This window comes from Bacillus rossius (genome assembly GCF_032445375.1).
Source record: "Bacillus rossius redtenbacheri isolate Brsri chromosome 4 unlocalized genomic scaffold, Brsri_v3 Brsri_v3_scf4_2, whole genome shotgun sequence".
NCBI classification, from domain to species: Eukaryota; Metazoa; Arthropoda; class Insecta; order Phasmatodea; family Bacillidae; genus Bacillus; species Bacillus rossius.
Window position 1 is genome coordinate 21,220,074 of NW_026962011.1, and position 22,116 is coordinate 21,242,189.

The 22,116-nt window shown below is 41.0% G+C and overlaps 1 protein-coding gene across 2 annotated transcripts in view; it reads left to right on the top strand.

Annotated features, from left to right (window-relative positions):
* Window positions 1–22,116, top strand: part of LOC134542336 (uncharacterized) — a 178,061-nt gene that overhangs the window by 38,475 nt on the left and 117,470 nt on the right. For both annotated transcript variants that reach the window (XM_063386486.1, XM_063386487.1), the window contains 2 exons: window positions 156–340; window positions 6,316–6,442. In XM_063386486.1, coding sequence (XP_063242556.1) covers window positions 156–340; window positions 6,316–6,442 — 312 coding nt within the window. The remainder of the gene's footprint in view (window positions 1–155; window positions 341–6,315; window positions 6,443–22,116) is intronic.

The window sequence follows — 22,116 nt, forward strand, 5'->3', positions numbered from 1 at the left end:
TCTTCAATTTAAATATAAAATCTGTTATGAAATTTATAACTTAATTATTTTTTTTTATTTTATTGTTTACACTGAAGCAAGATGGTTTTTCCACATGCAGCCAGGACATCTGACCTAGAATCGACCTGATCCATCAGTACTGTGTGCGGTTGCAGGAGGAGTGGACGGGAACCCTGGGCTGGCTGGCATCTGGGAGGAGGAGCGCGAGCGGCGGCGGGGGGAGGGGAGGGGCTCACAGCCCACCCCGCTCAGCTCCCAGCCGCGCCCTGCCCGGCCTCCCAGCCCCGAGCTGCGTCGCCAGCAGCTGCTGCTGGAACGCCTGGCCGCTCTCAGGCTGCAGGTCTGTGCCGGTATTCACAGTTGAAATAATGAAGATTCATTTGTATGAAAGGTGTGGTGAAGCAATGGCATATCTCATGCAATGATCAAATTTGAATTAAAGTCCTTGTGTTTGTTGTACAATATAAAATGTGCAAATTGAACAGCAGATCTGTGATATACAGTAGAACCCGTTTATAGTGAACACGCCTTTAATGAATTCCCGTTTATTGTGAATTTCCGTCTCAGTCCCGGCGAAATGATGTGAGGTTATGTATTAATTTATTGGATATAGCGCACAACTTTTGTCAATGTTGATACATTTTCCCGTGTACCACGAACAGGGCTCGATTTTAGCGCCTGTCCGCCTGCCCGGGACAGGCAAAATCTCGTCCGGGCAGGAAAAATAAAAAAGGCAACTGTACGGTGGAGAGGTGCAACTTGTGACGCCGAGGTTATTCGCACGCACTAATGCAGCAGAGGTGATTAATAACATTTATGCGACCGCGGCCGCAAATAAAACGTCTTTGACAATATCTATAAATAAACAATAATGGCTGCTCTTTTGTGACGGACGACTCTGGCTATGGTATACCGCGGGGAAAAAAAGTAGGTTACGTACAAACCGTGCTGAAATCTTCTGAATCATAATTCTTAAAATCTTACGTTCACGTCATGAGTCACGTAACATAGGTAGTCGTATTCGTATGCTAGAGATGCAAAACGTCTCACACCGATGATGTTTGTTTTTGTTGCCATGTTTTAATATTAATTTCGTTGCAGTGCAGCCAACAATTACGTAATTTACCATTGTATACTTTCAAAATATAATTTTTTAAATTTATTGTCTTTATAAATCGCGACTTTATTAATTCCTTGCTCTACGTTAACATAGTTTGTTAACAGAAAAGCGTTTTCGCGTGGTTAACATTTCACGGCGTACTCCAGATGCAGCTGACAGTGGCCGCAGTGACTGTGACTGCTTGAAAATTCGCCTGTCAACTGTTGCATCAAAAATAAACATTACTTGTTTACAGAGGACACTGTAATCTTTTACAGTTTATCTTGTCACTGCGATTGTTTAAGTATTTAATTAACTGCGTTACAATGTGAAAATTCATTACTGGTGCTTCAAAACCACCAGAAAAGAAAAGAAAAACGGACGAGGACAAGTCAGAATATAATGTTAAATATGACAAAATCACCTGGTCCCGTACCTTTTTAACGTCTTGGTGTTCCGAGTTTCTTTGGCTTCGTTACGACACAGAAACAAAACAAATGTTTTGCAAAGTCTGCGAAACGCATTCAAAATCATCTGGATCAGTTTTTGTTTTAAGCTGCATTTGGTAGGCTTTGCAAGTGATGGTGCAGCAGTGATGCGAGGATTGCATAGTGGAGTTAGTACCAATCAATTCAGCCCAATTTGGTTGCTATACATTGTCTAGCACACTGTCTTGAACTCACATTGAAGGCTGCACTTTCTGAAACACCATTGAATCTCAAAGTGGAAAATTTCTTGAAGAAATTATATGCATTCTTCCACCACAGTCCAGTGCACCGAGCGATCTTGAAAAAATATTGTGAAACTCTGAGAATCAAGTTCTGCGTACCTACCAGAGTTGGAGCCACTCGTTGGGTTTCTCACACCAAACGAGCCTTGACAAATGTGCTCAAGATTGTTCCTGCACTTATCCTCACTGCAGAAAATTTATGCCAGGAATCAACGTGTAATGCATCAACTGCTGGTTCATGCAAATTTATTGAAGATGCACTGAACAATTTGGAATTTTTTCAGTATATTCACTTCTTTTGCGATGTAACCTCCATTTTGAGTTCTTTTCACAACTTTTGCAAATCCTAATTTGACTGTAGCAGAAACACAAAAGTCACTGTGTGATACTATCACCATGTTGCAGAAGCTCTGTGACAAAGATGGCTTTCATCTCCGTGCATGCAACAAATTAATTGAAGATGAAGCTAAGCAGTTGAAAGGAGCTCCTTTGCAGACACCCAAGAAAACAACTGTTAAAATAAATGCAATTGTTGAAAATTTAGAATCTCGCCTTGGAGATAAGAAAACTGGACTCTGTGAATTACTGACTGCTACAAATTTGAGTAGTTTTAAAACGTGGCCTACAAGCATTCAGCCAGAGTTTGGTGACACTTGCATCGTTAGGTTGATACACTTTTTTTCTCCCTCCCTTGTGAATAATGGAGTAAAGTGTGAAATGATTGAGTTGGAATGGACAAGTCTAAAGACCACAGTTTACCAGCTTTATAATCCAGTAACCAAAGCAAATTGGAGTGATATCAATCTCAAATACCACACTGAGTATGAAAATGTACTCTCTCTCATCGATCTTGTGCTATCCCTGCCAGCTCACACTGCAGATTGTGAGCGAGGGTTCTCGCTCATAAAGTCTATAAAGACAGACTGGCGAAACTGTCTAAATGATGATACACTGTCTGCCCTCATGCGTGTTCAAATACAGTCACCTTCTGAAAGTGAGTTTGATCCAGCACCAGCAATAAATCTCTGGTATCATAATGTTCAGAGAAAACGTCGAACCTGTCGGCCTCCTTATCGAAGATGTTCAAGACAGAATCAGCCAAGTAATTCGTGCAGTGACTCAGACAGTAACTCGTCTGAAAATGATGATTAAATAAGAATGTTAAGTGTGTGATAAAAATAGGTGCAAAATATAGCAAAAATCCTTTTTTCTCACTTTTTCAGCGACTTTGAATTTTTTTTTATTTGGGCAAAACAGAGGACAGGCAAATTTTCGATTACACCTGTCCGTTGGGCAGGTTAAAATATTCCTTAAAATCTAGCCCTGACCACGAACAAATTTTTCAGACATAATGCACATTTATCTCAAATATTTTCTTATAATTACAAGTTTTTTCACAAAACGTCTATTCTGGATCACATTGAAGTTTTTCTCCTCAATACGCTACTCGATTGTCCACTGTTCATATTATAAACAAGTCGTATTCGAGTGGCCTCGGTAGGCTACGTGTAGCTAAAAATGGTGATCAGTTCGGTAAAAAAAAAAATAGTTTTCCCTTCATAGTTAAAGAATGGGCGAATGCGTGTACATTTAACATGTTATCAAAATTAAACATAAATTACCGCCACACAAATACGTATGTACATTAAAGCAACAAATTCATAATTTTTACGTCTAATTTTTATCATTCACGGTTCGGACATTTTGTTCGAGTAAGGTTAGTAAGACTACCACTAGATAGAACTCTGTGGACTAAATTTTTCCATAGAAGAGATAAAATTTTGTTCCAGCTTTAGCAACTGCAATACTAAATGATACGTAGTGATCTTTGATGCGCTAGACTCGTTATTTTTCGTTTATTTACTTTTGACGGTAAAAAGAATTTCGTGTTATTAAGCTGCAAATGTGCTTCAATAAGAAATACGTACATAAGATAGGGTGAAACACGCGGTAAAAAACGTAAGGCATTATCTGTGCGAGATAAACTGGACTTTATTGAAAAGGTAGACTCAACCCCACTGTCCCACACGTGTTAATAGCAAAGGAACTTGGAATTGCAACATCCACATTAAGTACAATATTAAACAAGCCGAACAATCTTCTTTCTCAAGCAGCGAATATGTCACAGAGTATTAAACGCCTGAAAAAACTAAAATACTCCGATGTCGAAGAACCATTAATAGAAAGTTTGTACATTTGTAGTGCATTAAAAATAATATCTGCATTTGCTCATAAAACTGTTGCTTTGAGTATTTTCATTTGTTCTTTTCTTGGCTTAGGCCTATGTGTAGTTAAGATTTTGCTTTTGAGTATGTATTGCTAATATAAAATTTTTCCCAGATATAAAGTTTCCCCTCTATAGTGAACATATAAACTACTCCCTTCAGATTCATTATAACAGGGTTCTACTGTACATGTGTATAAACTTGAGGTTGAAAATGGTGTTTAGAAAGTGATTAAACTTATTTGCTGGTGTCATTTAAGGATGACTTGATGTAAGTTTTTGGACATACGCCATTGCTAAGAACTTTTTCTGTTGAAGAAAAACTAAAAACTAAAAATAAATAAATAAATAAATAAAAATACCCAAAAAAGACAAAAAACACAAAATTTTTGTCTTGTTTGGGTATTTTTATTTATTTACAGTAGAGTCTCGCTAATCCGGACTTGTCCGGATCGGACCCTGTCCGGATCACCAAAAGTCCGGATTAACCGTAATCAACTTTAAAATGTATCAAAAATAAGTTTTATAGGCTAAAGAAAAATCTTTATGCTTAAAAATCAACTGTGTTTTATTATAAAGTACTTAAAAACTAAGTACACATGTATGTAACTTATAAATAATACAATACATTAAAATTACAATTAATTAACATTTAATTTTTTTGAGTTTGAGCGCGAACGCTTGTAATGTTACGCCCGACAGCGGAACGACTTTTTCACCTTGTTGGCAAAACCATATGTACAAAGCCTCGTCTAAAGTTTAAATTTCTTTTTTAACGTGCTTCTGTTACCCAGACTGTCGTTACTCACCATTTTAACAAAAAAATCTTCAATTTCTTTCAATTTTTTTTTCCAATCAGAAATAGTTGGTATTCCCATTCCTAAATTTTGCGCGATTCTAGTTAATGATTCACCCGCATCAATACGAAAATAAGACTTGTTTTTGCTCCATTGTTACAGTCACCTTCTTACGTTTAGTAGCCATTACGTTGCTCTTAATAAGTGCACACAATACAACACTCGCACTGAATAAAAATAACTTTCACAAACACCTATCACCAGCACGAGTAACCATCGACTGAAGGGAACAAAACAAAACCACTCGCAGGTATAGAGCGAGTCGTTTCTTGGAAAACAGACGATGAGCGGAAAACTAGCGGTAAGACTCCCGGCAACTGAGGGCAAGAGGACCCTCTCTTAGAAATGTATTTTCTTATTATCCTTTGTTACAACATTATTTTTCATCATTTTTTTTTTTTTTAGATCCGTCCGGATTAACCGGATGTCCGGACTAGCGGGGTCCGGATTAGCGAGACTCTACTGTATTTCTTTATTTTTATTTTTTTAGTTTTTCTTCAACAGAAAAAGTTCTTAGCAATGGCTTGTGTCCAAAAACTTACATCAAGTCATGCACTCCCATTGCACAAATCTTTCAAAGATAACGTCATTTAAGGATACTGTTAACGGGCGCCATTGCGACTATTCAGTTTTCGTTTTTAGGGTTTCTCACATACAAAACATGGTTTAAGTAAGTCAGGTTGTTAGTTGCAACTTAACAGAAAAAAAATGGGTTTGCTGTGGACACAATTCTGGTTGTAGATGCAGGACTTGTGCAGTGAAGTGTGTGGACAAGTACGTGGATTCAAACCTATCGTATTTGATTGTGTGGTCCTTCGGTGGAGAAACTGTGCCGTACTTTGGTAAACAGATATTTTATTTTCTACCCGTCGCCTTCCTTTGGAGTGAAAATATGGCAAGCTACTCTCGACATTAATTTATATACAAACTAGCATGCCTAAATGCTGTATTGAGGCTTGCTTTAGTGAGGGTAAGTAACTTTAGTAAGTACAAAGTGACATTTGATTAACTCTATGGTTTTATTTTTGTAAAATACATTTTTTTAATTTATGTTTTGATGTTAAGTCACCATATAATAGCTCAGCTAATAAAATATGTTCAAGAGAAATTCTTTATCATATTTTATGTACCGTAACTGTATTATATTTTAATGTATTATTTAATAGTGGACTGGTTTATTAGCTCTGTTATGAACATTTATATTGATTTTTAAAAATTTCAATGACACCATTGTGAGGGGGAAAAAATCAATTTTATATACCAAAGGAGTGTCACTTGGCACCCATTTAAAAATTTGTCTTATGTCAAGTGAAAAGAATTATAGTAGTTCCTCTAGGTTTGTATTAGTGGTGTTTTGCAGTAGTATTTATTACAAATTCAAGAAGTTGTTACGTTCTATTTTCAGAATGTAGGAAGCCAGTCTCCGAATGTGCCAGATACTCCAGGAAACACCAGCCTTTTGGAGCACTCTACCCCGGACCTTGAAGCATCCATTGAGGATAATGTGTTGCAGTGTTCGTCAGCCAGTCAATGTGAGTTAACATTGTTTGCTGTTCTTGCTTGAATTTCTTTTTAGTGGTGGATATTTTCACTTTTACTTTTTATATTTTTTAGCACGCGCAAATATTGTCTTATGACACTCATTATGTCCTACTTAAATATCTACTGCCAAGGTATTTGTGGGGAAAGAAATGTAATTCAGAAGTACACAGATTTTGGTATTTTACATTTGTAAATCTTTTGGTATTTAATAGGCCTTTGTGAATATTCAAATTTTCAAATATAATTACAAATAATAAACTATTTGATTCGACCTCGAATACTAACACTTAGAAATAACAAATATCAGTTTGCTTACGAATACTTGACATAGCATACCTCATGAGTTTGACATATACCAATTTTCACTGCTGAGATAAAGTCACTTGTGTAAGTATATACTCGTGTATAGCGCGCCCTTTTTTCCCCTCAAGTAAAGGAAAAAAATAAGGATGCGCGCTATACACGGAAAAAAAAAGTAAGTAAATGTGGCGGGGGAGGAGTGGAAGTCGTTAACTGCCGGTTGACGGGTGACGTTTCTGGCCAGCCCCCACACATACGCACAAGCAACAAGGCCTCTCTTTCACACACACACACACACACATGTGCGCGCGCAAGCTCGCAGGTCTCTTGTTTATTTTTAGACCTCCCCCTCTACAGCTAGTAAAATAAAAGAGAGAGAGAGAGAGAGAATGTTGACACCAGTCCCCCTCCCACTTCCTTCGCTTTGTCGCAGCTGCTACCGGTGAGTCATCTAGTCCTCCGTGTCACATTCCTGCCTGCCTCCCTTCCTCCCGCCCACGTACCAGTTGTGACGATACAGCGCTTCATTATCTTCCGTCTGCACAGCAGAGTTTAAGTATTTTCCTGACGCATCACCACACATCAATTTAAATTATCATTTGTTTCATACGTAATTACTTATCAGGTACCACAAAATGTTAGTACAATTTATTTACGGGAAAAAAAAAATTTTTCTTTGGAATTTGTTGCAAAAATCGTGGTGCGCGCTATACACGAGGGCGCGCTATACACGAGTAAATACGGTACTCTTTTTTGATGTTTAATGGGACTTCATAATTAATAACATAAACAATAACTGACATTTTAAAAATGCAACAAGTATTCCAATTTTTTTTGCTAGTCTCGCTAAAAAGTAACAGAAAAAATCCCTAAACAATTCAAAACATTACATATTTGTCATTTCAAACTTGAAAACAAAATATTATTTTTATTATTCTTTTCGTCACACGCACCAAAAGTGGGAAAAAATAAACGTCAACAACCATGGATTACAACACCATAAAATTTAGACGTGCTGTTGAGATGGGCATTAAATGAATTACATAATTGTCATAGTTTCAGCGGCGTATAAATCAATAGTCACTTTCGATATAACACCATGAGATACTGTAGCAGCTTACTTGCTGTATATATCTTTGATGAAACAGATGTTTCAGCTAAAAAATATATAAAAAAAGTAAATAATTATTTAAGATTCCAGATGAAATTAGAAAAAAATTGTGTTTGTGATATTACTGAACTAAAAAACAATTTACCTGGCTGCTGTTAGGGTCATTCCATGTCAAGTGGTCTAAATTTGAGAAAAAATTTTTTGTGACCATGTTCAATCTTGATGAAATTTGGGGTAAGTCAATACCAATACTTAGGAGTATCTTACACAAAATTTCAGTTTGATTGGCAGTATAGTCTGGGTTCTAGAGGCTCCTGCACAAAGATGGTCGTTGCAACACCAGCGTGCGCCTGAATAAAATGGCAAGTTTGAAATGCTATTGTGGCACAACTACAGCAGCTAGCATCCTGAAAATTGGTAACCTAGGAGAACTTTTTGTGCTCTACACAATGGTAAGAGTATCACTTATTCAAAAGGCTTACATTTATTGCTAGCACCTCCCAAAGTTGGCAAAAATATTCATTACCTTAAATTTAGAGCTGACTTTTGCTGTCCATAACTTTACAACAGTGTTGCCGGAATGCCTGTGCTTCTGCTAGCTAATCAAGACCATAGCTGCTGTCAGTTTGCCAAAAGAGCAGCTTCTAAGCTTATTAAATTTTGCAGATATTTGCCTCTAAACTAGGGATTTTTGTTCTACCCACTGAATTTTACCCTTTCTTAAACTGACATAGCACAAAACTATCTTCTCTGATTGAGTTCTTTCTGGCATGGTTAGAAAGAGCAGCCTTTTTGCTTTAAGAATCATCTTGTTTCATCTTTGTGTCTCAATGTTTAAGGTAAGAAAATTTACTTTAAAAGTTTCCCTTTTTTAGCTACCTGACATAGAACGCTGCGACAAAATCAGCATCAAAGATAGTGAATTGCCAACCACTTAAATATGTTTCTGAAAGAATGGTGAAGAAAGCAAGGAAGCTGAAAGAAGAAGGTGGTCTGTTGGCAATGTCTGGAAAAAAAACAGGGAAAGAAGCTATTGGATGAAATAAAACAAAGAGTACTTGCATTTTACGAAGATGATGAATTTACTCTATTGTGCCCTGGAAAGAAGGACTATGTTTCAGTAAGGCTCTCAGAAGATACTAAAGTTCAAGTGCAAAAGTGACTGATCCTTTGTAACTTGAAGGAATTGTATGCAGAATACCGAACCCGATATGGATCTGAAATAGGATTTTTTAAATTTTGTGAGCTTAGGCAAAAATCGTGCATTATTGTTAGTGCATCCGGGACACACTCAGTTTGTGTATGTACCATTCATCAAAATGTGAAGCTAATGCTGCAAGCCACTCTCATTAAAGACGACTACAAGTACCTCATCAGTAAGACAGTTTGCAGCTTGGATTCAAAAGATTGCATGCTTCATCATTGTGAAGAATGTCCACAGACTGAAGAATTGGTAAAATATTTGCAAAAGTATTTTGAAGACAACGACCGTGAAGACACAATTCTATACATGCAGTGGGTGCACACTGATAGGGATACATTGGAATCCAAACAGGACACTATTGAAGATTTCATTGAAGCCTTAGTCAGCAAAATTTTGAAACTTTCTTCCCATCACTACATTGCTAAATTTCAAAGTCACCACCTTAAAGCCACAAAAGAAAATTTGAAACCTGGTGAATTAGTTAGATTGATGGATTTTGCCGAAAATTATTCCTTTATTGTACAAGATGCAGTTCAAGGTTTTCATTGGGAAAACAGCCAAGCTACATTGCATCCCTTTGTAGTGTACTACAAGAATGCCAACCAATTGCAAAGCATCAGTTTTTCTATTATCAGTGATCACCTGCAGCATGACACAATCGCTGTGGCATGTCTTTTTATGCAAGCTAATAGAGTATCTAAAGAACAAAGTTGGTGAAATAGTGCACATATACTACTTCAGTGATGGCTCTGCTGCACAATACAAGAATTACAAGAATTTTATGAATTTGTGCCATCATGAAAACGATTTTAATTGTACTGCCGAGTGGAACTTTTTTGGCACAAGCCATGGGAAGTCACCTTGTGATGGCATTGGTGGAACTATTAAGCGATCAGCAGCACGTGCCAGCGTTCACCATCCTGTCAACCAAATTTTGACACCACAAGATCATTTTAGCTATAGTGTGCAGCAGATCAAAGGGATCAAGTGCTTTTTTATTTCCAAAGAAGAAATTGAAGCAGTTTCCTTACAACAAGAACATAGGTTTAAAGATGGCCTTACAGTAGCACGAACCAGGGAAAACCATCACTTTGTACCCATTAATGAAGCTACAATTCATGTTAGCAGAGTTTCAAATTATTCCTCTTCATCATTTTTAGCCCATTTGAACCCATCTGCTGTAGTCAACCCACCAACCCTATCAATTGCAAGTCTTCAGCCTGGCCAATATCTTGCCTGTATTTATGAAAACAAATAGTGGATTGGCAACATTTGTGAAATTTCATTTGAAGAGCATGATGTTCTTATAGACTTCATGCATCCTTATGGAATTGCAAGATCATTTTACTGGCCTCCTAGAAGAGACACCTGCTGGATACCAGAACAGCATATTATTGCCAACATTCCAGCTCCTAATGCTACAGCAATGGGAAGGCAGTACACTTTATAACAGAAATGATGCCGTCAAGCATTGAAGATAAATTCCAATCAATTGTAAAACAATAATTACGTCTGCGTTTTCCCATTGGTCATTTCATTATTCTTTACTTGACCAGTGCATCACTCTGGCTTGGCAACCATTAACCCACCACTGGCTTGGGATCCATGGCAAGAAACCCCTGGTGGGCTTGGGAACCCACGCTAAAGAGACTCACCCGTGGCTAGCCTTGCCTATTTATCGGGCGTGACCCCTAGGTGATGGGGATATCAATTCATGCTTTCATTGAGAGAAGCATATCTTTTAGAGAATGAACTGGTAGTGGCTCAGCCACCATGGACCAACACAAGGATTTAATGTTTATAGTATAAACAATTTCCCTTCACGTCTAGTCAATTATTACATGATCAATAATAAAAAATATTTTCCTTATGCTTTTATATTAAAATTTGCTTGTATATTAATACCTCACCATTTTAAGGAGTACAAAAATTTAAATGGTTGGAAATTCATTATCTTTGATGCTGATTTTCTCACAGCGTTCTATGTCAGGTAGCTAAAAAAGGGCAATTTTTAAAGTAAATTTTCTTGTCTTAAACATTGAGACACAAAGATGAAACAAGATGATTCTTAAAGCAAAAAGGCTGCTCTTTCTAACCATGCCAGAAAGAACTCAATCAGAGAAGATAGTTTTGTGCTATGTCAGTTTAAAAAAGGGTATAATTCAGTGGGTAGAACAAAAATCCCTAGTTTAGAGGCAAATATCTGCAAAATTTAATAAGCTTAGAAGCTGCTCTTTTGGCAAACTGACAGCAGCTATGGTCTTGATTAGCTAGCAGAAGCACAGGCATTCCGGCAACACTGTTGTAAAGTTATGGACAGCAAAAGTCAGCTCTAAATTTAAGGTAATGAATATTTTTGCCAACTTTGGGAGGTGCTAGCAATAAATGTAAGCCTTTTGAATAAGTGATACTCTTACCATTGTGTAGAGCACAAAAAGTTCTCCTAGGTTACCAATTTTCAGGATGCTAGCTGCTGTAGTTGTGCCACAATAGCATTTCAAACTTGCCATTTTATTCAGGCGCACGCTGGTGTTGCAACGACCATCTTTGTGCAGGAGCCTCTAGAACCCAGACTATACTGCCAATCAAACTGAAATTTTGTGTAAGATCCTCCTAAGTATTGGTATTGACTTACCCCAAATTTCATCAAGATTGAAGAAGGTCACAAAAAAATGTTTAGACCACTTGACATGGAATGACCCGTTAACAATATCTCGGGAATAACTAGTGTTTAAATATGTAATTATTAGCTCATTCAATCACTAAGTGGGAAATAGGGCATTTTAAAGAAAGATTATTGTTTTTTGTAAAATAGATTGCAATGGATTTCACTGTATTTTGCTGTTTGCAAAAATTTTCTGGATCATTAGTATGTAGAGTAGAGGTATTTGGAAAATAAGGTGAATAGGAACTGAAGTGAAGTGTTGGTTGATGGGTTGTTAAGTTAGTTTTTAGGTTAAATTAGGTTAGCTGAATATTTTTAAATGATTATTTCATAATTTAATTATTTTAAAAAACATTTTCCATATAATTATTTTAGCTGACCTAACTTAACCAACTTTTCACTTTAGTATTATTTGTCTTAATTTTTCAGACATTGGTACATGATGTAAAAAAAATGTTTTGTGGGATACAATTCTTATTTTTACTATTCAAAGTCAATGTTCGTTTTCGCAAATAATTTTATATTCATATTCAATTCAAACTATAAAACTTGTATTTTCTCAGGCCTAGTATTTAAATAACCTAGTAGACAATTTTTTATTGCCTTAAAAAAATGATTTGCATTGACTATAAAATTACCCAAACAAAAGTTGTAAACAGCTGGGACAAGGTTTAACTTGGTACTAATATTACCTAGTCCTTTAGCTAAGTGAATTGAATCAATGTTTTCAACATTTGATTGAACTTCGTTAAGAATTTAGATTCAATATTCACTTATTCAAACATCAGTATTTGGACAGTTCTTTTTTTTTCTCCTATATTTTATGGTTAGCAACAATTTTTCCTACTTTCCCATGCCCAGATATGACTTTTCTTCAGAATGTTTAAACATCATGTCACACATATATTTTTAAAAATAATTCAATGAAAATTTGTGTACAATAGATTTATACCTAGTTTTTTTTATAAACAGAAACAAAGCTTGCCCTGCATCTTGGGGAACTAAGTAATCAAAGATTTGGTTTGTGTAAAACATCAGTTCTATTGATTAATGCTGTAGTAAAAAAAAAAGAACATTCTAAACATATAAAAATATTTTTTTAGAAGGTTACAAATATATGACAGCATCTGTAGGCTTTTCATTCCAAAATGGTTTTGTTTCCCAGTGTTTGAAATATAAAAGAGGGTTTCACGTATTCAGGAATGTGTAACTTAAATATTTGATTTGTATTTAAAAAAAAAAAGTAAATAGAGAGAAAGTAAATAGTACTAAGTTTTTGCAAAATAGTGGGACTTGCTTTTATACTCACCTTTGCCAAATACGAATTGAGTTTTAAGGTAATTACCGTCTGGTACAATGAACTTATCTTTTGAGCTGAGTCAAGCTGAAATTACTCGCTTGACTTGCGTTTTAAAGTTTCAGTTTATCTTTAATTAATTATAGCTTTTGATTAGAGGTGGGACGATACCACACTTTCGATAATTGATTCTGTATTGTTTTTTCAGTTCGATAATTTCGATACTTTTGATACTCCAGGGAAAAATATTTTCCCATTAAGTAACAATTATTACAAATAACATAAATTAGTTTTAAATAGGGATGGGCCGGTCGAATCTTCGAATCCTCGAATCCCACTGAATCTCTAGTATTCGAAAGATTCGAAATTCGAGGGAAAAGATTCGGGATTCGAGGAAAAAATATTGATGTAAATGTAACTTAAATGCTTACAATTTACTTGGCCTGTTTACGTTTTCCTTGGAACACATCCTATTGAGGAACAGTAAAAACTCGTTAATACGTGATGGTCGGGACCGAGATAATCACGGATTACCGAATTTCACGGACTTGCGATTAAAAGCCCGGAAGGTCTTGTCAAGCTTCTCAGACACCGGCGTGCAGCTGGGTTAAGGCCAAGGTCATGTGACGTAACATCTCCCGAGGCTTACTGCGCCTTGGCAGCAGATGGAAAAAAAATAGTAAATTCCCCATTATTGGTGTTAATTGGGACCCGCCGATGCCCGGATAATTGAAATCCTGTAAAAAAAATAATAATAATGATAATAAACCCGGATAATCCGTTCACGGTAAGGGCCGGCCGGCCGTCTTCGAATTAGTGTCTCGGCTTAAAAAAATACAGCACTGCCTAGCCATTAGTTCAACAGCCGAAGAGAGAAAGATAAGATCGTGCTGACCTTGCCGCCCCCTCCCCTCCCCCTTCGTCCAGCCGAATGCCAGCCAGACACGTCACTCGCCAGGCGCCTGCCATGCGTTGGCTGGTGGTAAAAAAGGGAGACGGGAAGCAGAAGTCAGGACATCCCCCTCAAGTTTAAAGAGTGACAAATGTGACTGCTGAAGGGGGGGGGGGGGGGGCGACACAAAGGGTCGGTACAAACAGCGTTGCAGAGTTTGGCGGCCCACGCGATGGCTTGCAGTGTTTGCCGCCGCCAGCCCGCGTGACGTTAATTTTAAGCGCTGACAATTTTTACTTCTCTTTTTTTTTCTGCTCTTTTAAATTGTCCCGGATTATCCGATTCCTGAATTAGCGCATCACGAATTAACGAGGTTCTACTGTATTGTACTTTTAATTCGTTATTATATAAAAAAATTATGAAGCATGTACTGATTTGGGAAACTTACTTTATATTCATGGACTAGGATGCATTGTCGCTGCATTGGCATTAAATAAGGCATAAATCACAGATTTATTCTCAGAATATGCTAAAAAATAAAATTATGCACATTTAGGATATAGACTAGTAATATGAATCTTGTTTTTTTTTAATAACTTTACCGAGAAATCTTTTACTTAGTAATACAACAATAATGCCGACTCATCACAAGTTACGGTCGCACATGTAGTAATAACAAAATGAAATAATGATTGACAAAAATTAATACATTATACAATTATTATTTTAATCGTGATTCAATTTTAAATATTCTGATACACGTTCTATTTATGAATTTTTTTAGGACCAAGTTTGGTTTGTGTAGACTACAAACGTTAAAATATGTATTATCTGAGAATTCCATGATGGCCAACCAATGAATTTGTTAGCCAATCATTTTGAGCAACACAAAAAATAACTAATATTAATATAAAGAATTTTAATGGGTAAACTAGAGAAAACACCCCATTACTTTTAACTTTGGGCATATTAATCACTATGCTTTAGTGAGGCTTAATTTTAAAAGACGCACAACAATATTTCTTATGGCCTAAAACCATTGAAGTCAAGATGGCGCCTTTCAGTTTCCATAAAATATTTCAGGCAAATGTTTATCTTCATTTGGGACTTTAAACATATGTCAAGTTGGTAACTACAAAATATTGTTCCGTCGGATGTTGAATTTCGTTTTCCTTATTCTGTGGATACATGAATCACTGTACTCATAGATAATGCCTAAATGCCTTAAATCACCAAGTCGGATTCTACAACAATTGATGAAGTAACCAGATTCTTACGTGATCCTACAGTTAATCCAGAAATAAACATCCTTGAATACTGGAAAACTCAGTCTGCTTGTTCACCCAGGCTACATAAACTGTCCAAAAAATATTTGTGTTCACCACCTGCGACAGTGTTCTCTGAACGTTTGTTCAGCACTTCAGGAAACTTATGTGACCAAAAACGGAATCGTCTTGATCCAGACCGTGTCAAAATCCTTGTTTTTTTAAATAAAAATTTAAAGGGTTGAATAATTCTGCATTATGTTTAATTTTTTCTCTTAACTTACAAATTATTTATAATTAACCCTTGAGATCTGGATTTGGATTCGAGAGGTGGATTCGAGGTACTGTTTGGGATTCGAATTCAAGATTCGGATTCGGGAAAAATGGGATTCGACCCATCACTAGTTTTAAACTATATAAATTCAATCTAGCATACCAGCACAATGTGAGATTAAACTTAAATACATAATGTGTAATTAATTGCATTATATTAATGAAAGATATGAATTCATCATTATATATACATGTAATAAAACCACCATAAATATAAAATACAGTCTGTTCGAGCACATACATCAACATTTGGACAGACGCCATGATGATGCGTAACTGTCCGTTTAGTCCGAAGATCGCAGCACTGTCCCAAGGTCCAACGGGTGGTGCAAGAAGGCACCAAGTCGCACAAATAAAAAAGGTATACAGCAACCTTCAACATTCCGCCCACCGAAAATAAGTATTTTCATAATCACCAGATAAACATCTAGACAAAAAAACTACATAACTCTACGGCATTCCTAACAAGAATGTGAAATAGCCAAGAACTAGTATGGTTAGTTCATGGGCAATGGGCAAACTTTAGCCACTGGTCTCACAAATGTCCCATGAGGAGTCTTCAGTGTGACAACACGCACTATCCTATCTTGGCCTGGATGGAGAGCTGTGACTCTGGCAGTCTTCCATTTAAGTGGAGGAAGATTGGGTTCTTGGACCAAAACCAGGCTGTCTAGTTGTACGTTAGGTGTTGGGGTGGTCTATTTAGCACGTTGTTGAAGAGTGAGGAGGTACTCCACACTCCACCGTTTCCACATTGTCTGTTGCAAGCAGGTAACAAGTTGCCATCTGTCCAACTTATTTAGGGAAATATTCATCAAATCGTGGTCTGGCACAGCAGTCATTGGCTCGCCAACCAGAAAATGACCTGGAGTGAGTACATCATACTCTTCAGGGTCTGTTGACAGCGCACACAGTGGCCGAGAGTTCATCACCGCTGATATTTGTGCTAGCAGAGTGACAAATTCCTCTAGGGTAAGCAGCAGGTTCCCCACTACTCGCTTCATGTGTTGTTTTGCTATTTTAACAGCCGCCTCCCAAAGGCCCCCAAAGTGAGGGCTTGCGGGGGGGGTTGAAGTGCCATTTGATACCTCGTTGAGCTGCTTCACACAAGATGTGCTGTCGAGGCTCGCCTAACCACAGAGTCTTGTAGAGTTCCTTCAAGTGGTTATTGACACCCACAAAGTTAGTACCATTGTCAGAGTAGATTTCCGTGGGAGTTCCTCGGAGTGATACAAACCGTTTCAAGGCTGCTAAGAATGCGTCTGCAGAAAGATCAGTCACCATTTCAAGATGTACCGCCTTAGTGGCCATACAGACAAACAAACACATGTAGGTCTTATACGTCACTCTTCTTCGTGTTCTGACTGGGGTAGTGAGAAATGGCCCTGCAAAATCGACTCCTACAGAACGAAACGCTCGGACTTGAGTAAGTCTTGCGACTGGTAGTGCGCCCATTAGTGTGTCAATGCTGTAGCTCTCACCTTGAAACAATTCATACACTTGTGAAGCAGCTTGCGAACTAGACTTCTTCCAGAGACTATCCAGTATTGATGCCGTGTCAGTGTGAGCCCGCATGGAGGTGGCCAACATGAAAGTGAATCACAATTAACTCTGAAAGTTTGCTTTGTGACGGTAACAGAATAGGATGCTTAGTCCTCAGGAATAGAGGCATTTTGTAACCTGCCGCCCACCCTGACGACTCCCTGTAAGTCAATGAAGGGTGCCAATGCCTGCATATTCTTGCTACATGTTTCCCCTTTCTTGATGGCAGTGATGGCATCCTTAAAGAAATATAATTGGGTCATTTTGATCAGGTAAGTTAAAGCAGCCTCCCTTTCCTTGAAGGTTAAAATGGTGTCCTGTAAGTACTGTTGTTTCTGTAATCCTGCTTTCGCACGCAGAACCCATGCTGTCACAGCCTGAAGTTTACTCAATGAAGATGCATTCTGGATAAGACCTAGAGGGTCCTCTGACTTCTTTTCATGCTGAGCAACCAATATTACAACTGAAGATGGTTTCAGTTCGGGAATGCTCCCGTGGTGTTTCATCGCCTGTGATGGCCAATGTTCTTCCTTTTGCAACAGCCATCCAGGACCGCCGAACCAGCAAGACTGCTCCAGCAGTTGAACTGGCAAGCATCCACGAGATGCTGCATCAGCTGGGTTGCATTCCGAGGGAACATGCTTCCAGGCACTTATGCGGCACAGCACTCTGAATTTCGGCCACTCTATTGGCTACAAATGTCTGCAGCTTGTGTGGAGACATTCTTAACCAAGCTAGGACAACAGTTGAGTCTGTCCAAGCATGCAACGCTGGAGTCTTGACCTTGGGCTGGAAAAGTGCCAAAACATGTAAGCATAGCTTACTCAACAAGTGTGCAGCACAGAGCTCAAGTTTTGGAATGGACAATGTCTTTAAGGGAGCGACCCTTGACTTTGCCATTAGCAGGCGCACAGTAACTTCACCGCTCCTTGTCACACACCTAACATACATGACTGCAGCAAAGGCCTTCTATCTCACGTCACAGAACCCGTGAAACTGAACGTCCAATTCTTGCAATGGAATAAATCGGGGTATTCGTACCCGAGACAACAATGGTAACGCTGCTGTAAAGCTCTCCCATTCAGACAAGATGTCTTCGTCAACTTGGTCATCCCAACCAAGACCCTTAGTCCACAACACTTGCAGCAGAATTTTACTGGCTGTAATCACTGGGGCCAACCACCCACATGGGTCATACAATCGAGCTATGAAAGACAGAATACCACGTTTGGCATTCGGTACAGTGGGTACCTTTACCTTGTAGCAAAACTCATCCTTTGATGGCGTCCAATGTATTCCTAACACCTTCTCCGACTCCGTAATGTCAAATTTCATATCAGCCTGAACAGTGTCATGGGTGCCGACTACATTTCCATGATTGGAGCACCATTTGTGAAGTTGGAAGCCACCTGCTCCGAGTAGCGCCACTAGCTGAGTTTTCAATTCCTGTGCATCACCTACAGTATCAGCTCCGGTCACAATATCATCGACAAACACTGTTGTCACCTGAACTATCTCCTGTATGGTTTCTTAGGTCCGACTAGCTCTGAACGGGTTCCTAGCCATGTGGCGGGAGACAGTGGCGACGAAATGAAGAGTTTATGAGTTAACTTTGTTGTGATTTAATTACACCTTCCCCTTAGTACATGGCGCTGTCACATTCCTAGCCCTTTCCGTCTGCGAGTGCATGGGCACGGCTCTAACACATTAGTGGTCGTTTTCTGGTTGATTCCGAACGCACAGATGTTTGCAATCTGGCCTACACAACACGAGTCACACTGTACATTTCCTGACCAATCGGTTATCCGGTACACGACGATAGTATTCCTGGTGCGGGACGCCCGGTTTACATGAGCACGAACTAAAAGGTGTTTACAGACTAGCCTACACAACACAAATCACACAGTACAATTACTGACCAATCAGTGTTCGACACGGATTACACATAGAGATACACTAAGACACTGAATATTTACAGTTTCGCTCCCTCGCACCGATCACGCGGACGCGGTGAACTCTTTCACTACTTCGTTACACGGCAGACTTGATATCACCGAAATTCGGGGCGGATTTCAACGACAATGCGAACGAGTTAGAATGGACCGAAAGTTAATGACGGATCCTCAATGGTTGAGGGATGATGGTCTCGTGTTGCGCGGCGCGTCCAACCCCGAGAGCCTCGTCGCAAGAACTGCTCTCTCCCCGCCGGAACTTCGCGCGCGAAAACCGTGCGGAGCGCGGCAGACGGTCTGGGCTCGAACTGCGGCCTTGTCGCGCGGTGAACAAGAATTAAACAAAATGACTTATCAAACATTACAGGAAGGATGGTTTATAAAATGTATTTTAAATATAATATAATTAATAGTTTCACGTAACTAATTGGTCCCAGGAGGGGAAAATACACTGATTCCATAACTCTCACAGAATAGCCGCGCGGGCGGCTATTGCACTTCCGGCTCGCGGCCGATCGTCGCGTTGCACCTTGCACTGACACTGCACTTTGTTCGCACTACACTACACGCCTCTGCCACGGGCAGGAGAAGGCGTTGGCACAACATAACGGACTGCGGAAATTAGGGTGAGACTTGGGTCGACGTAAAATGCCCCCCCTTCCGCGAGGCCGTTCTGTGCGCCAACGTCTCTCAGACTACACACACAGTCGTAGCACCTGGGCTGATGTGAGAGTGGCTGTGTAGTGGGGTTGGAGGGATTTGTGTTGGTCCTTTTCCCTGTGTGATGCTAAAAACGGGAGTAACCACATGGCGCTACACTGCGGTGTCATGGCCGGTAATGTGTGGGCGGGTTGCTGCCTGACACGGGTGTTAGTGTTGCCCCTGGTAGACCGTGGGCCTTCCTGGACAAAGTCTGGGAAGCGAGCTGGAGCGACTCGGTGCCGTGCGGACCGTCGGGGTCCCTGGGTCGGGTTAGCATCTGGTATGCCTGCTTTCGGGCTCAAGTCTCGTGGGCCTATGTCTATCACTACTGGACGTGCGCTGTCCACTTCCACTTCTCCACTGAGGAGTGAGATGGTCACCCCTTCGTGGTTGTCTCTGCTCGGGGAGCACCCTGGGGGCTCCTCCGGGGCCGTGATGGTCGGTTCTGGCTGGCCGTTCGGAACCTCGATGACTTCCCTCTCATCTAGCTGTACAATCTCTGGACCACTCGGGAGTTCGTCTGGGAGTAGGGCCATCACCCTCTCCAGATCCCTCATGGTCGCACCATGTGTTGGTATTGGTGCCCCTGGGGCCCAATTTCCCTGTAGATCGCCTTCCCCACCTCGTGTGTGTTCGCTACACGTGTCGGTCAGAGGCACTGGGGTTATCAGACTACTCTTAACCCGGCTGACATCTGACACTGAGTCGTCGGCCGACAGGTCTGTCGCACCGGCGGTCTCACCGCCATGGGCGGCAAGGTCTCCTACTCGGGTTGGCGTTGACGACATCGGTGGAGGAAGTGAGGGTGGTGGGGTGGGAGAGTCAGGCATCCTTGCGCGACAGAGGGCGTGTGACGGAGTTTCCGCCAATCGTAAATCATCCCTGTGGACCTTGACTAACTTGCGGTTCTCCTGCCTTACCAGGTACGTCGACGTGCCCATCCGGGCGACAATCTCCCTCGCACTGGACCACTTGGGGGCCAGACCTGCACAGAACTTGCGGCTGCTGGCGGATAGATGGTGGCACCTCACGTGGACCCACTGACCTTGTTGTAGCTGGGGTGGGGGCCTATGTGTTTGTGGTGTATGGTTCGCCAGGAACCTGGATTGGCGGCACCGTGCTTCCGCCCGCTGCTCTTCGATGGGTACAGTCTCCTGCTCGCCAGCCACCTGCAGCTCGCCAGCCACCGGCAGCTCCCCTGGCAGGGGCCGGTTTCTCCCCTGGAGGAGCTCAGCGGGTGTACGTCCTGTGACGACGTTAGTGCGGCGACGTAAGCAGTAAAGTAGGGTCGGCAAATGGATGTCCCATTTAGTGTGATCAGCATCAAGCCGGAGGCGCAACTGTGTTTTAATATCCTGGTTGCGCCTTTCTGTGGGATTAGCGCGGGGGTGGTAGGTAGGGGTGGTGTGATGCCGCAGTCCCCAGCGGAGGCAAGCGCCCCTCCAGTGTCTCCCCGTGAACTGTACTCCGTTGTCGGTGAGCAGCACCCGGGGAAAACCATACCTGGGAAACACCTCCCGGTCCAGGAGGGCGACAACAGTCCCAGCCTTGACGTTCGCAACTGCGAAGGCCTCCGCCCACCTGGTGAACACGTCTGTCACCACGACCACAAACCTCCGTCCGCGGGCCGTGCGGGGATAAGGTCCCATAATATCCAGAGCCACGGTGTGGAACGGCTGCTCTGGACACCGTGGTACCTGCTGTTCGAACCCGTCCGGACGGCGAGACTTCCGCTGCTGACAGCGCTGACACGCCCTCACGTGTCTCCGCGTGTCAGCGGCCATGCCCGGCCAATAAAAAATCCTCCGGATACCTCGCAGTGACTGCTCAGCTCCCGGATGGCCCGCCAGCTCGTGATCGTGAAAGAAGCTGATGATGGCGACACGTGCGTCTGGTGGTACATAGGTCTTCCAGGGATGTCCGTCACCCGGCTCTCGAGACTGCAAGATTCCCTCCCAGCTGCGCAGGTTTGGCACCATGCGATCACCGCAATCGTCCAGCTTGCTTCGGGACGTAACGTCACATTGCTGGGCACGGCGGACGTGCGCCACCAGGTCGGGTAACGTGTTATGGTGTAGGGTTGGTTCAGGTTGCTCCCGCGCCCGTGCGGCATACAGGGCAGGTGTTTGTGTTGTCGCTGATGTGATGGGTTGTGGTGGTGATGGTGGTAAAAGCTCCTCCCAGCTCTGATTGTCCGTGAACATGTTACTTGTGTCGGGATGACGGGACAGCTCATCGGCCAGCTGGTTCTCGCGCCCCGGAACGTGTTCCACCGTGAATGCAAAGCCCTGGAGCAGCAGCGCCCAGCGAGTGAACTTGGTTTTACGTCCCTGCGCTGAGTTCAGCCACCGCAGGCACTGACTGTCCGTGCGCAGAGTGAAGGGCCTCCCCTCGAGGTGGT